Here is a 15000-nt window from a genome sequence, read left to right as displayed (position 1 = left end):
CTACAATGCCAGATACAATACAATAAACCTATTAATTTAAAAATATGCTCAGATGATTCAATAATAACACTGGACAGGTGCCTAATCATCAACAGGACAGAAATATTCACATAAATAAAGACATAAAGAATGAATTAATCTGAAAAAGAAGAGAAAACACAAACATACTTGTTCGTTTGGTCAGAACTGTACTCTTCCATGACAGATTTCATTCTTATCTAATAAAATGAATGAAAACGTAAAATTATAACAGTTACCCATCACACCTGTACTGAAATATACATATATAAGAAAGGGAGGAAAAGTGTTTTATCATTTTATGCCTTGTGAAGCAATCATTAAGAATAATATTTTCATGAGAACAAATATAAATGGAAAACTGATGAATTTGAACATCTAATACACAACTCGCAAACAAATAAGTAAAAAAAAAAAATACTATACCCACTACAAAATCATATTCCAAATATAGACAAGAAAAATACCATTCAACTGCAAGAAATAGTCTACATAAACCTTAAAAACTTCCCTATCTCACAGAACACCAAAATATGACAATTACTGATAAAAAGGAGGAGGAGGAGGAGGAGGAGGAGGAAAAGGAAGAAGGAGAAGGAGAAGAAGGAGAAGAAGAAGAAGAAGAAGAAGAAGAAGAAGAAGAAGAAGAAGAAGAAGAAGAAGAAGAAGAAGAAGGAGGAGAAGGAGAAGAAGGAGAAGAAGGAGAAGAAGGAGAAGAAGAAGAAGAAGGAGAGAGAAAGAGGAGAAGGAAAAAGAGAAGGAGAATAAGAAAAAAGAAGCAAAAGAAAAAGAAATATCAACATCAGAGCTGAATATTCTCTGCCAAATCAAATAATAAAAAAATATATATATAAATAAAAGAACAGTAGCAAGGGTCCCTATGCTGACCTGCAGAGCCATATTCCGTGCCGAGTGCGTCAGCATATCGGCTGACTGCGAGCCGCGGTTCACTTGTCTGCAGATGGAGCCCATGTTGTTAATGTTCACCTGCACGCGCTCGGCCAGCCGAGTTTTCGAGTCGACAAACAGATTCTTGGCGCTCGTGCTTGATGCTGACGCCATTGCCTTTTGCCCTGCGGTATATTTATTCCACAATGTCACAAGGAGCCGTATTGGGGAAGACTTTAAAAGAGGTTTCATATTTATGTATAGTTTATTTGCTTCTTCTTGAAAAGTAGAATGCTGTTTTTTTCAGGGTTTCTTTGAAATACAGTAGAGGCTAAAATGTTAGGTTCCCTTTCATATGCAAGTGAGAGAGTGGCTAGTAGTATAAGGGCGGATTTGGGGGGAGGAAAATGAAGGAATGAGAAAAAAAAATGTATATATATTTATTTATATATATATATATATAAATTATATACATATATATATATATATATATTATATATATTTTATTATATATATATTTTTATATTATATATTATATATATATATATATATATATTATATATATTTATATTGAGAGAGAGAGAGAGAGGAGAGAGAGAGAGAGAGAGGGGAGAGAGAGAAGAGAGGAGAGAGAGAGAGAGAGATGAGAGAGAGAGAGGATGCAGAGAGAGAGAGAAGATGCAGAGAGAGAGAGAGGATGCAGAGAGAGAGAGAGATGCAGAGAGAGAGAGAGAGAGAGAGAGAGAGAGAGAGAGAGAGAGAGAGAGAGAGAGAGAGAGAGAGATGAGACGAGATCTCTCCATAAGCTTCATAACTAAAATAACCCAATCTACAAACTCTGAGCTTGCTGGGACATAGCTGAAATTTTACAAACGAGGATGAGCAATTTCACAAGGCAATTGGAGGGTTTTTCATTTCAATACCCAAAGTTATCAAAAATATCTATAATTAACACCCATCCAAAACATTAAAGTCACCTTGTCGTGCAATTATATTAGCTACACTATAGATATTCTCATCCATATTCTGAGATGAATTTTAAGAAACTGAAGTTATTTGAACATTGTATTTTCAGCCTTATTATTTTCATTTCCATGCTACATGTGATAAATCAATAATATTTTTTTCATTTGATATGCAACTGCAGGAAAAGGAGACAAAAGGTGGAATGAAAGTTTAAAAGAATTTATGACTGATAATTTCATTATTTATTAAAGAGTCTACATGTCATGTTACACTGCATGTATATCATATAATGTTTATATCTAGGTGTAGTTACATGCTATTTCAGGAATTAATGGACTGTAATCAATCAACTAATTAATTTAATTAGTCAATCAATAATAGCAAGTGGAATAAAATCAATGGAAATTATAATAATAAGAGTAATATAAATGATAATAATTTGACTACTAATAATTCTCTCCCTTATAAAACATTTCTTACTTCTAATAAATCATAATTTACACTTTGGACTTTCATTTAATGACAATCAGCAAATAAAATTTTCATTGCAACATCTGTGTTCAACACGAATTTTGTCAAAAGACATACATGCATGCAATAAACTGAGGTTGCAGATCATGCTCTCTGGGAAAACAGATTGGGGAAGAACCGAAGACCTTCACTCGACTCGTCTCTCACTGCCTTGGCACACCTCTCGGCTGCGAAGAGCCTCTCTTGAGCCAATAGAAGGGGCACGCCACACTCCCGTGCCAGATCGCCGGCTGAAACCCCATCCGACTCGTGCTGACTCAAGACCTCGGCCGTCTCCCTGACAACTTCTTCTTGGTCTAAGCCAGCTGTCTGGAGTACTTGCACGCCTGACTCAAAGGTATGTAGGTTAAGGGACAGTCCCAGCAGCTGCATCACCTGGCACGCATGCACGACATCCTCTGGCGACAACAGCTGCAGCCCCGAGCCCGGTTTATGCGGCAGTAGACTTCCGAGAGGAGCATCATCCCTCCAGCCTCCTTGACAGCATCTTCTAGCGCCTGTGTCACTTCCCTTGCGAGGCTCTTGTGGTATTCGGTAGCAGAGCCGTAAGTTTCTCTCGTCACTGGATCATCAATACCAAGGCTTAGGAGGTAAGATCTGAACTGGGTTGTGTCATCGGCTGATATATCCCCAGAGTGCTCTTTGATCTTGTTGGAAATATTTTTAGAGAGTGAAACCATGTCCTTGGCAAGTGTCATGAGGTTCTTCAAGTCCTCGAAGGCGCGGCTGATATTCTGACTAGTCTCCACCTGTTTGGCTTGGATATCGCGCTCTATGCCCAAGATGCCCGTGTGGATCTTCCTACCCCCCGGCATGTTCTGGCTGCCTCGGCTGGGGGGAGGCAAGGATTGAGTATTTATCCTCTCCCACTCCCCATCACCCAGCGCCCTCTGCAGCACTTGGTGAAAGCTCGAACACCCTCCTTGTCTAAAGGAGAGTTTGATGTGTGAGTAGCCACTGGAGGCCACAGGTCCAGCGGGCTGTGTGTGGGACGGGAGAGCGAGATGGAGCACTAGCTTTGGACTGGAGGTGAAGCCGCCCGACTCCTCCTCCACCAGCACCACGAGGCTGAGGTGGAGCCCCAAAGAGGAGGACTGGTTCTCGTGCCTCCACAACAGGCGCAGGTTGGTCAGGGTCAGCCTTCCGTCATCGTAGCTCGTTTTCTTATCCCCGTCGTACAACCGGATCCCATTGACGGTCGACCTAACTGCCTCTCCGGACGTTAAGCTCGAGTCGCACCAATACCAACGATTCATCTTTGTTCCTCCTCCGTTTTTGTTTTTGTGTCTATTACAACAATCTGAATTTTTTTCCCCCCCAAATAAATCCTGTTTAAGACAACCCTTGAGACAAAATCAGCTCTCCTGCCACCTCCTGAAAAAAGGAAGAGAAACAAATAAGAAACTCCACTTAAAACTGGCAACACTTACATAAAAAAGAATAATAAAAAGAGAAAAACAGACAAACTAATTTCAGGGGCAGTGGCAGGGAGCATAATGCCTCTCTGGGCTTGCTTGTTCTTTCCATTACAGCTATAATCTTACACTTTTCTAAAAAGAACAAAATCAAAATCACAAAGACAGCAAACAAATGAACAACCTAAACGGAAAAAAAATATATATACATGTTATATATATATATAAATACATACATACATACATACATACATACATATATATATATATATATATATATATATATATATATATATATATATATATATATATATATATATATATATATAAATATATAAATATATTAATATATAAATATATTAATATATAAATATATAAATATAAATATATCTCTCTATCTATCTATCTATCTATCTATCTATCTATCTATCTATCTATCTATCTATCTATCTATCTATCTATCTATCTATCTATATATATATATGTATATATGTATATATGTATATATGTATATATATATATATATATATATATATATATATATATATATATATATATATATATATGTATTTATCTATCATCTATCTATATAATAAATAAATACATGAGATCATCTCATTTCACTCTCTAACCCAAATTTCCACAAGACAAATCACAACAGCAACCTACACAGACCCGTCCACACAATTCAAATTCAGAAATAATGTCAACAATTTAATACTTATAACATTATCCACAACATCACTCCTATCTCTTTAGTAACGTAACTTCACAACACATCAGGTCCCAAAATGCTTCAAAACAATCCAAAGTTACCGAATTTGACAGTGAAAAGAAAATCAAATGGACAAAATCAACAAATTTTTACCTACGATTGACATTTCCCCTTAGCCACCACAGTTATGCTACACATAAGATGCGAGGTTGTAAAATCAAATGTGTAATAAATATATTTACTTTTTGTACAAACGGAAAACCTGATATCTGTCTGCTTATTCAATTATGTCTATATTGGCCGATCTACTTTCTCACTGAGAGGAAACAATTATCATGAACGCTACCCAATGGGTATTTCACTATCAGGTTGGACTTCATATCGTAGGTCTTCTGTTACGAATCACAGAAAGGACATAGCTAACAGAATCACAAGAAAAAAAGAAGAAAAAATCTGTTACGAATCACAGAAATGACATAGCTAACAGAATAAAGAAGAAAAAGAAAAAGAAAAAGAAGAAGAAAAACAAGAAGATCTGCTTTCAAAATTGCAAGCATTTTTAACTCTTAGCTTAGCTTAAGGAGACTGACTGCTGAGAAAATGCTTTAGAACTATCTTTACAGTTCCAATGACATATACTTTTAGTCTTAAATCCTTCAAGAAACTCATAACCTTGCTATGCCCTTCTTTGGAGGCTTTGCCTACCCATAAATTTACCTTTTTTTCTCTCTCTCTCAAATAAGTATTGTTGTACTAAACTCAATTGATGTATTATAAGATGAAAAAAAAAAAAAAAAAAAAAAAAAATGTATATATTATTATAAAAAAAAAAACTTCCAAGTAATTTTAGATCTACATGTTCTTTTGCCATATCTGCCAATTTTCGGCTTCTATCAAGTTGCACTAAACTTGTCTAGTCCCTTTCTGAGTGTCTAACACGACTTTACCCACAGAATTTAATCTCCCTATAAGAGTCAATTTTGTATTCACTTCAATAACATACATAATTATAAAATCATAACCTCTTTGGCACATTCTACTAGATTATGTATTTTCACATTTTTTGAAATCAGATAACCTGAATATTTTTCAAAGTCTGAGAAAAGTTTAGATTTTTTTTTAGAGATCTTTTTAAAGTCTCAGTCTTTAAAGCTTTTTTAAGTCTTGCTATGTTATTTTTTATGTCATTTTGCATTAATTTTTTAAGTCTTGTTATGTCATTTTCTTAAAAGTCTCAGATGAGTTTAGATTTTTAGAGATCTTGTTATACCATTTTTTTTACTTGCAAAACCAACGTATCTATAACAAGGAAAGGACTACCCAGAGACCAGCGACCCTTTGCTCCCAATGACTAACCTCACTTGGGATAGCTGGCCTAGGGTGCAAGGCCGACAGTTAGGGAGATAGTTGCAAGCCTTTCACAGCGACCCTATTTTGCAGTTGTATCTCATTCAAGTGCACTAATCTACTTTATTTAAATATATTTTCATTAAAAAATATTTCACAGTGCCAATCTACTTTATATAAATACATTTTCATTGGGAAAATATAGGTAACTTGGTACTAAACAAAATATACATGCATGTAAACTTTCAACTACAAATAACCTAACATTTTTTTTTTTTTTTTTATAACACACCTTGTTCAGGATGTATGGGGCAAAGGATAATTTTCTAAAAGAAAGAAAGAAAGAAAGAAAGAAAGGGGATAAAAAAAAAAAAAAAAAAAAAAAAAAAAAACAGCAACTATTGCACTATTTTACTGTCTTTCTCTGTTTCCCTCACAATGTACGGAAATCTTGGCCAAAAAAAGCCTTCCTCGGAACCAGTAATGACACAAAACTAAATAATTATACCACGATTACTGGATCAAAACTAGAGAAAAATGACGGAACAACGTACTAGCCGCTGCATTTCTCTGGAAGATGAACCCAACCATGGTCTTCTATTTGCATCTTAACCGCTAAGTATCAGAAATCTCCCGGTGTGTCTCTCGTTCGACCCAGGAGTCCGATATAAGTAGCAGGACTTTCTGCTTGACATATTCTGGCACGTCACGACACCTATAGCCATAGCCGGCATGATGTGTCAGTTCGTTATGATAGTTATAAGTGAGGTGCGGCAAATATGGGTTGCAATGACAATTTTTTTTTTTTTTTCTGTTCCCTTTCTTCCTTTTTTGCTTCTCCTCCTTCTTTTCTTCTTCTTCATCATCTTTTTTTTTTCTTTTCTTCTTCTTTTTCTCCCTTTCCCTTCCTTTCTTTCCTTCTTTCCTTCCTTCCGTTCTTTTGCTATAATCCAAACGCTTGATATATATATATATATATATATATATATATATATATATAATCTTTATTATATATTTATATATATTATATATATATTATTATATATATATATATATATATATATATATATATTATATATAGATATATATATATATATATATATATATATATATGATATATTATATTATAATATTATATATATATATATAAAATATATATATATATATAATATATATATATATATATATATATATATATATATATAATGAACTTTAGTCTTTCTAAAGGAAATAAACATATAAATAAAAAAAAAAAAAAAAAAAAATATATATAATGAAGTGAACAAACAAATTCAACAAATTTTTTGATCCCTGACACAAAAATGTCACAGAAATGTCAAAAGTTTGTCTGTCTGTCAATTCCACGTACTGTTAACGGCTGTCCGAAAATAATCTCTTTTTGCGTGTTTTGTGTCTGAAAAATTAATATCTTTTGTATTTGTATGTTCTCATGTTTGTAATTTATATCTGTTTGAATTTTGCTTGTGTTTGTATTTGTTTGCATTTGTTTGAATTTGTTAGTATTTTATGCATGTTTGTATTTGCTTGCATTTGTTTGCATTTGTTTGCATTGATTTGTATTTGTTTGCACTGTCGCATTTGTTTGCATTTGTTTGTATTTTTCTGTATTTGTTCATGTTTTTGCAGCTGTGTCTGTCCCGTCTCTGTATTTTTCTAAGTCAATTTCTGATCATCCAAGCTTAATCCAATACAGATAGACAAAACTACGATTAACAAAATCCTCCATTAAGCTTCATTAATAACGAAAAAAAAACAAGAAAAAAACGAAAAAACACACCAAAAACCCCCCCAAAAAAAAACTAAAAACATAAAAACAAAAACATTCCATTCCTTTTTCTCTCTTCTATCGATAATAAAAAAAAAAAAAAAATCCTCTCATACGACACATCTCCCTCATTTCCCACGTACATCCTCGCATAAGCAGGCTAAGGGAGATAATCCATACTTGTCTGCGAAGGACAAAATACTCACTATTTGGGGAAAAAATTCGGAGGAAAAATACGCGTCCGGAGTCAAGATGGAGGCGTCGTTTAATCGGGCGAGGAATTCGCGAACCGGCAACCGAAGCGGCGATGTGTTGTTATTGTTATTATTATTTTATTTTATATATATTTTTTTATTATTATTAACTTATTATTATTTTATTTATTTTTCTTTATTATTAACTTATTATTTTTTTTTTTATTATTATTAACTTATTATTATTATTTTTTTTTTTTATTATTAACTTATTATTTGTTTTATTTTTTATCTTGTTATTTGTTTCATTATTTTTTAGCTTATTATTATAATTATTTTGTTATTATTATTATTTTTTAAATTATTATTATTATTATTATCATTATTATTATTATTATTATTTATCTTACTTTCTATTATTATCATTATTTTATTATTATTTTATTATGATGATGATAATAATAATAATAATAATAATAATAATAATAATAATAATAATATTATTATTATTATTATTATTATATATTATATATTTATTTATTACTTTTTAAAAGTAATTTTATTGACGAAGTCATCAGGCAATGATTCATTTATCAATTTTAATTTTTTCTTATGTAAGTGAATGTACAGTACGTGTTTATGTGTATCCACGGATGTACACATTAAACAATTTTATATATTTAAACGCACATACAGAGACGAAGACACACATGCATAATGAATAAAATACACATATACATGAATACATAATTAGAAACACAAAAAAAAAAAAAAAAATCCTGTAACCCACATTTTAGAAAAAAAAATCACTTATCAACGAATGCTCTCAAAATACACCCAAGCATAATAGATAAAATACGTATATACACCAATACATAATTACAGCCACATAAAAATATATATCTTTCTCTAAATCACACTTGGCGATTTTTTTTCAGTCATTAACGAATTTTCTCGTCCAAACTCCCCCACGATGTTTACCTCGATGTGGAACAGCTGATCATGCCTTAGCTCCCTGAGTTTTCGGTTATTTCAGGTGATTTTAGGCCTATTATGGTCTTATTTGGCTGTATTTCGGCCTGATTTTGGGTCTCCTGGGGTGGGGTTTGGGGTTGTTCGTTGGAGGTTTTGGTCTAAGTGGGAGAATGGGGTTTGTAATGAAGTTATTTAAATGAAGTTGTTTAGGGTCAGAGGGAGAGGGACGTGAGGAGGCCGAAGGTTTTGAGGTGTTTTTTTTGTGTTTCGTGATCTTATTGGATATGATTTTTTTATTTTTTTACATTTGTTGTTGTTTCCAGAGTAGGTGTTGTTGTTGTTTTATTTGTATCTTAGTTTTTCTTTCTTATGTAAGGTATATTTTAAGGGTAATGTTATTTTCCGTATAACACAGACTTCCAACCTTACCACAATTATTATTATTCCTTGTTTCAGCTATTAACGGCCTAACTTGCGTGAATCTATTGTCACTTCCCATTGTAGTGGTTATGATTTACAGAATGACTGCACCCCTATGAGACAAAGTCCCATTCTTTATAGTCAATCCTGGGAATCCATAAACTTCCCGATATGAAGCAAAAACCTTCCTTACCTGAGGGCTTCACCCCCTGCCCCCACCCTGTTACTTATTTATCTGGTGTGCGCTCTGTCCCTGACATTCACCCAATCACCATGGATTTACTCCACAAGTGGCTTTTATCACAACCCATTTTCTTCATTTCTGACATTTGTCTCTGTCTGCATAGATTTTGAAATGTACAAACAAGTAAATTTATCCTCTCTGTATGATAGTCATTAAATTTTCCCTGTCATAGTGCAGCCATTATGTCAATTTATACCAAAGTATTACATGATGCAAATCTTAATTATTATCAGCTTATGAAGGAATCACCATAGATGAAAAATAGCTTTATCTTTTGTTGTTGTGTCCATTTCAGGCAAAGATTACCCTGTACCATATGGCCGCATGAAACTGAAGTTATGCAGTTTTGAATGCTATTATAGATATTTATTTTAATGCCATATTTATCAAACAAACCTGATATATGATTTTCAGAAACTTTTCTTCTTTTTCATTACCATTCTGTATGGAATTGAATCTGTTTCAAATGATGATGTAATCATAGTTGTTCTCAGTACCTATCGTATGAATGTTTGCATTCACTTTATTGTTATATATACTAGTTTGCATAGATATGTAGATCATCACAATGTATAATTATAATATTTTTTTACTTGCTATCATGTCTCAACTAAAATACTTGTCAATTATTTACTGTATTGCCCGATGTAATTTTATATTGCATCATCCTAGTTTGTATTGCACCATCCTTTACTTTATTGCATCATCTACCAGACCATTGGCCCATGTACCAGGTTTAGTTCACATGTGTTATGAACTGTGTTCCTGCTTTTTGTGAATGGAAGAAGCATATGTAGACATCATGATTGTGAAGTATGTACTGAATGTCATACAGTGCTTTAAAGAAGTTGTAGTATATAGACTTTTGTGTGTGTGTGTGTGTGTGTGTGTGTGTGTGTGTGTGTGTGTGTGTGTGTGTGTGTGTATAGCTTCTCTTGATTTTTTTTCTTCTTCTTCTTCTTCTTCTTCTTCTTCTTCTTCTTCTTCTTCTTCTTCTTCTTCTTCTTCTTCTTCTTCTTCTTCTTCTTCTTCTTCTTCTTCTTCTCTTCCTCCTCCTCCTCTTCCCCTCCCTCCCAGTATTACATGGTGAGCTATTTCTCACATTAAGATACATTACTTTTGTACGTATTCCAATATTCTAGAAATGTCTTGGATTTAATTATTAACAAATTAATAAATCTTTTCAGATGGAAGAATGCTCTACTTCTGCCCAACATGTGGTAATCTCCTTATTGTGGAGGAGGGATCTCAGGTAAGAGGATGGGATGGTGGTTGTCTTTTTTCTTTTACTTCCTTTTGGCCTTTATATTTTCTCAAAATTAAAGGAAGTTTTTAGGGCAAGTTTGTTTTAAAGGTGTAAAATGGATACGTCAGTCTCGCATTTTATAAGTCCTTGCTCTTCACAATATTTTAACTGTTTCTTTTTGTTTTTCATTTCTTTTCTATACTGTATTCATAATTCTGTACTGTATATTCCCTGAAGATTCACTTTTACCATTCTTACCACAGGGTATGCGATTTTCATGCGTCACCTGTGCGTACGTGTTCCCTGTCAAGAGATGTGTCTCGTACAAGATTTACCCCAAGCTGAAGGCTCTAGATGACGTGTTAGGTGGGTCAGCTGCCTGGAAGAACGTAGACTCCACCGATGAGCCCTGCCCCAAGTGCACCCATCCCCGTGCATTCTTTATGCAAGTGCAGACCAGATCAGCTGATGAGCCTATGACAGTCTTCTACAAGTGCTGTTCGCCTGCCTGTGGACATCGCTGGAAGGAATAACCTAATTCACACAAGAAGCTTTTGTTCCACTCCTTCGTGAAAGACTTGGCCTTTCTCGTGGTGGTGTTATTCGTCAAGATTGATTTCTTAATGAAGATACTGTCGAGTGCTTGGAAAATCATAAGACAAATGAGTAATGTGGCAGCAGCAGCTGCAACTAATATTCTCCCAATGAGCAATGTGGTTCCTTTATGGGGAGGGTCTGCCCTTGTTAGTCATGTTGAAAAAGCAGCAAGTGCTTTACAAAGTGGGCATGTAATTGCCATGCCAACTGATACTATTTATGGAGTTGCAGCACTTGCTCAGAATAATGAAGCCATTGAGAGAATTTATGAGATAAAGAAGCGTAGCTCCTCTAAGCCATTGGCCATTTGTGTTGCAGAGGTAGATGATGTTTATGTATGGGGAGAGGTGACTGTGCCACACTCTTTGCTTACCTCACTTCTGCCAGGTCCTGTCACTTTAGTCTTCAAGCGCACACCCTTACTGAATCCGGCCCTGAATCCGGGAACAGACTTAGTAGGTATACGCATTCCTGATCACGCGTTCATAAGAAATGTAGTCAAACTTTGTGGTTCTCCTCTAGCCCTGACTAGTGCTAACATCAGTTCAAAAGAAAGTCCTCTCTCTGTTGAAGAGTTTCAGGAATTGTGGGGCAAACTGCATACTGTGTTCGACCACGGTCACCTTGGAAAAGACCAATTCCGCCGGGAAGGATCTACCATCATTGACCTGTCGCAGCCTGGGGCTTATAGACTAATCCGGAGAGGAAGTGCGTATGAGCAAACAACGCAACTCCTGCACCAGTATGATATTACTTTGATAGACTGATTTTCTCTTGGTTTAGTTTAGTGAAGGGAGACAAACAGTTGACATTTATCAGTGCCATTCAAGTAGTGAAATCCAAAGTAATGTTTAGCCAGAGACTGCAGCGTGAGAGGAGGGAGGCCGCCATCAGCGCCTCCCTTATTACACGACTCAAGGAGGCTGTGCAGAGCGTGTTACAACCTGGCGCTGGAGGCGGTATTTCGGATGTAAGGGGGCCCATGAAGGGAAACCTGGGAGCGATTGTGGGACACTCGGACAACACCAATAACCTCTGTAATGTGATAGAAGCCATCCTCATTCATGGTCTCCGAGACTCCCTAGGAGAGCGGATGTCAGCTCTTCTCGGGGCCGACCCTGACAGGATGCCTGTTCCTAACTTCTGGCCCGTCATCATGATCATTAGTCACCGGGACCTCATGGAGCAGGTGGGTTGCCAGCTACTCATGCATTACTCTAAATTTATATGACTGTTCAAGGTTTATTGTGTTGATGTAAAAAGACATGGGTGCATGTCTTGCTTGCACCAAAATCTATATTGATTCTTTTTTTTCTTCTTCTTTTTCTTTTTTGTTTTTACTCCTTTGAAAGTTTGCGCACAGAATTGTAAACAATCAATAAACTAATGAAAGCTTGTTATCTCCTTGTGACTAATTAAGAATCTGGAAAACTGGTTGAATCTAATAAAGAATCTGGAAAACTTGTTGAATTATTCTCTCTGGCTTCAGAACATGGTAATATATAGATTAAATTGATAAAGCAGTAATGCTTAACATGCTGAGTAGACCAAGTGAAGAAATACTGAGTCTCCTGTGACCTGACCAACCCACATTTAAGGGGCCATACCTGAAAGACTAATGTATAAAAAAATAAATTTAGAAGCAAATTCAGAAAAAAGGGGCCATTATCAAATGGTATTGCAAAAGAAAGTATGATGAAAATCCAGTATGATATCCCCATTTATTTTTGCCATGTTACTCAATCTTCTAGAAAAAAAAAATATATTGGCTTTTCTGGGCTACATTTATGCATTTGAGGTCAAGAATGAGGCAATGTACAATATTCATAAATGAAATAGGAAGAACAAACTAGAATATTTGTGATTAGAAATACGGCAAAAAGCATGAAAGAGAAGAACTGTTTGTAGCCAGATTGTATATATTAGATTGGCTATAATTACATTGCTGTAAGACGTATTGAATGTTTGGTTCTCAGTACTTCTTGACTTTTGTCTGGAGAATAAAAAGGTTAAAAACTGCCAAATATGATAGCAAAATTCTTTTCATTTAGTCAAAGAAATCAGATGAAGCACAGGCCTAGGTGAAGGACTTTAATTGTTTAAGCCCCCCCCCCCCCCCCCGATCCCCAATCCCTTGCTCGTTGTTTTGTGAGGGGGCTTAGTAGATGGGGACTGGGGCCCAATGTGAAAGATCGCCCTTGCTGTAGACCTCAACCCTCACCTCAACAAAATTTGGTCTTTTCCTTAACCTCCTTTCTTCCTTTTTTCCTCTCCTCTTCACCTCTTCCTTCTCGTTTTCATCCCCTTCTTCTCTCCGCTTATCCTAATCGTTCACTCGTTTTTACCCTTTTTGCCACAGTGCTTTACCATAGTGTTATATGACCTTTGATATCTAGGACATTTTATTTGTTTTAACCATTAACCATTTAATAGATTGATTGATTTATCCATTTTTATGATATATTTATCCTTCACATATGCCTCTCCTCCTTAAGACTGTTCTGACTAAGGTGAAATTGTTAAATTGAAGAAGAAAGGGTTTTGTAAAGAGATAATCTGAAATTAGTATGCAGGAATTAATACGTAATTAAAAATTTGTGTTTACAATATTATTATAGTCTCAATGAATGGGAATAGAAGACCAGTTAGAATTGTCAGATGAAAATGAAATCTCCCATTTGTTATGGTACAAGATTATCATTTATATTTTGATTTTGCACTGTGACAGAATTAAAACGCACCTGTTAAATGGTGGTAATTTTGTTTACTTGAAAATTAGTATATATGTATTCTGCACTTGATTGATTTTTGGTGATTCTAGCATAGCTATATGCTCATATAAATTCAACAGACTTTTTTTTTATACCTGTTGTTACTTAGTAAATAATAATTAGATAGAACAGTCAAGTCCCTCTTCCTCTCCCTGCTTTGTAAAATGAGAGGAAGGATATTATCTTCCAAGGTTGTGTTTTTCCAATTAAAAATTTAATAAGTTCTTTTGTTGAAAGTTTTTCTCTTTTACCGTGGCTTGATTTTTATTTATTTGCTTTTGTTAGTTGTCACTTCATTGAAGAATAGAGAGAGAAGTACTGATGCTTTTATTAAATCCTTTTGCATTCATGTATTACAGTGAATATAGATAGATGAATATGAATAAGAGTTTCCATGTCTGTAACTCATTTTTTGTATGATGAATATAACAAATGATATTTCTCAGTTTGTGTCTACTTTCATTTTATCATAGAGATATATCTAGTCTAATGGATTTTCTTACCTTCTGAGACAGGTTTGATACATATTAAATGAAATGACATTAGAAATTCATTGGATATGTGGACATAGATTGTAGGCCATCATCTTCCAGGGGATGACATGTATGATTTTAGTTTATTGTTTGTGTATACACGTAAGTAACTCCACAAGAGTTTACTCACCAAAGAGTCGATTACTAGTCATACCTATCTTACGTATATCTCTTTATTTGCTGAATGTTTTTTTTTTTTTATTTGTTATTAGTATTTTCTTCATATTATGATCATCTCAAAGTCAATAAAAATGGTAACAGTATCAGTATATTAATTGCGTAAGAGGAAAAAATAATCCCCCAAATTCAAGGTTGGGGATATAAGGTAAGGTCACGTGGGATTGCTAATTAACT

At 34.6% G+C, this 15000-nt stretch overlaps 5 protein-coding genes across 5 annotated transcripts in view; 3 read left to right on the top strand and 2 right to left on the bottom strand.

Annotated features, from left to right (window-relative positions):
• LOC119594991 (BLOC-1-related complex subunit 7-like) overlaps window positions 1-7952 on the bottom strand; it is a 9829-nt gene extending 1877 nt beyond the window's left edge. The window contains exons 1-2 of the mRNA XM_037944125.1: window positions 7873-7952; window positions 907-1091 (exon numbers count right to left, since the gene is read on the bottom strand). Of these exons, the coding sequence (XP_037800053.1) occupies window positions 907-1080 (174 nt within the window). The 5' untranslated portion in view covers window positions 1081-1091; window positions 7873-7952. The remainder of the gene's footprint in view (window positions 1-906; window positions 1092-7872) is intronic.
• LOC119594990 (vacuolar protein-sorting-associated protein 36-like) lies at window positions 2089-3777 on the bottom strand. The gene is given in 2 exon segments (XM_037944124.1): window positions 2089-2819; window positions 2822-3777. Coding segments are annotated over 2 exon segments (1170 nt in total). The 5' UTR covers window positions 3660-3777; the 3' UTR covers window positions 2089-2487.
• An 844-nt stretch (window positions 7953-8796) lies between the features above and the next one.
• Window positions 8797-15000, top strand: part of LOC119594988 (pleckstrin homology domain-containing family M member 1-like) — a 14686-nt gene continuing 8482 nt past the window's right edge. Inside the window, exons 1-3 of the mRNA XM_037944121.1 lie at window positions 8797-8896; window positions 10687-10751; window positions 11009-12531. Of these exons, the coding sequence (XP_037800049.1) occupies window positions 12190-12531 (342 nt within the window). The 5' untranslated portion in view covers window positions 8797-8896; window positions 10687-10751; window positions 11009-12189. The remainder of the gene's footprint in view (window positions 8897-10686; window positions 10752-11008; window positions 12532-15000) is intronic.
• Window positions 10101-11278, top strand: LOC119595184 (DNA-directed RNA polymerase III subunit RPC10-like). The gene is made up of 3 exons (XM_037944353.1): window positions 10101-10146; window positions 10687-10751; window positions 11009-11278. Exons 1-3 carry the CDS (start codon window positions 10101-10103, stop codon window positions 11276-11278), a joined length of 381 nt encoding a protein of 126 aa, XP_037800281.1.
• On the top strand, window positions 11408-12109 carry LOC119595183 (yrdC domain-containing protein, mitochondrial-like). The gene has a single exon (XM_037944352.1). It carries the CDS (start codon window positions 11408-11410, stop codon window positions 12107-12109), a length of 702 nt encoding a protein of 233 aa, XP_037800280.1.

The sequence above is a fragment of the Penaeus monodon genome, chromosome 35, assembly GCF_015228065.2.
Source record: "Penaeus monodon isolate SGIC_2016 chromosome 35, NSTDA_Pmon_1, whole genome shotgun sequence".
Classification (NCBI taxonomy): domain Eukaryota; kingdom Metazoa; phylum Arthropoda; class Malacostraca; order Decapoda; family Penaeidae; genus Penaeus; species Penaeus monodon.
This window is presented reverse-complemented; position numbering and strand designations above follow the sequence as displayed.

Bases quoted from the DNA above. Each gene is read 5' to 3' on its own strand.
- LOC119595184 (XM_037944353.1), top strand. From the start codon at position 10,101: ATGTCTCAACTAAAATACTTGTCAATTATTTACTGTATTGCCCGAT. The intron at 10,147-10,686 runs GTAATTTTATAT...AAATCTTTTCAG, and splicing joins TATTTACTGTATTGCCCGAT to ATGGAAGAATGCTCTACTTC. The intron at 10,752-11,008 runs GTAAGAGGATGG...TTCTTACCACAG, and splicing joins TTGTGGAGGAGGGATCTCAG to GGTATGCGATTTTCATGCGT.
- LOC119595183 (XM_037944352.1), top strand. From the start codon at position 11,408: ATGAGTAATGTGGCAGCAGCAGCTGCAACTAATATTCTCCCAATGAGC.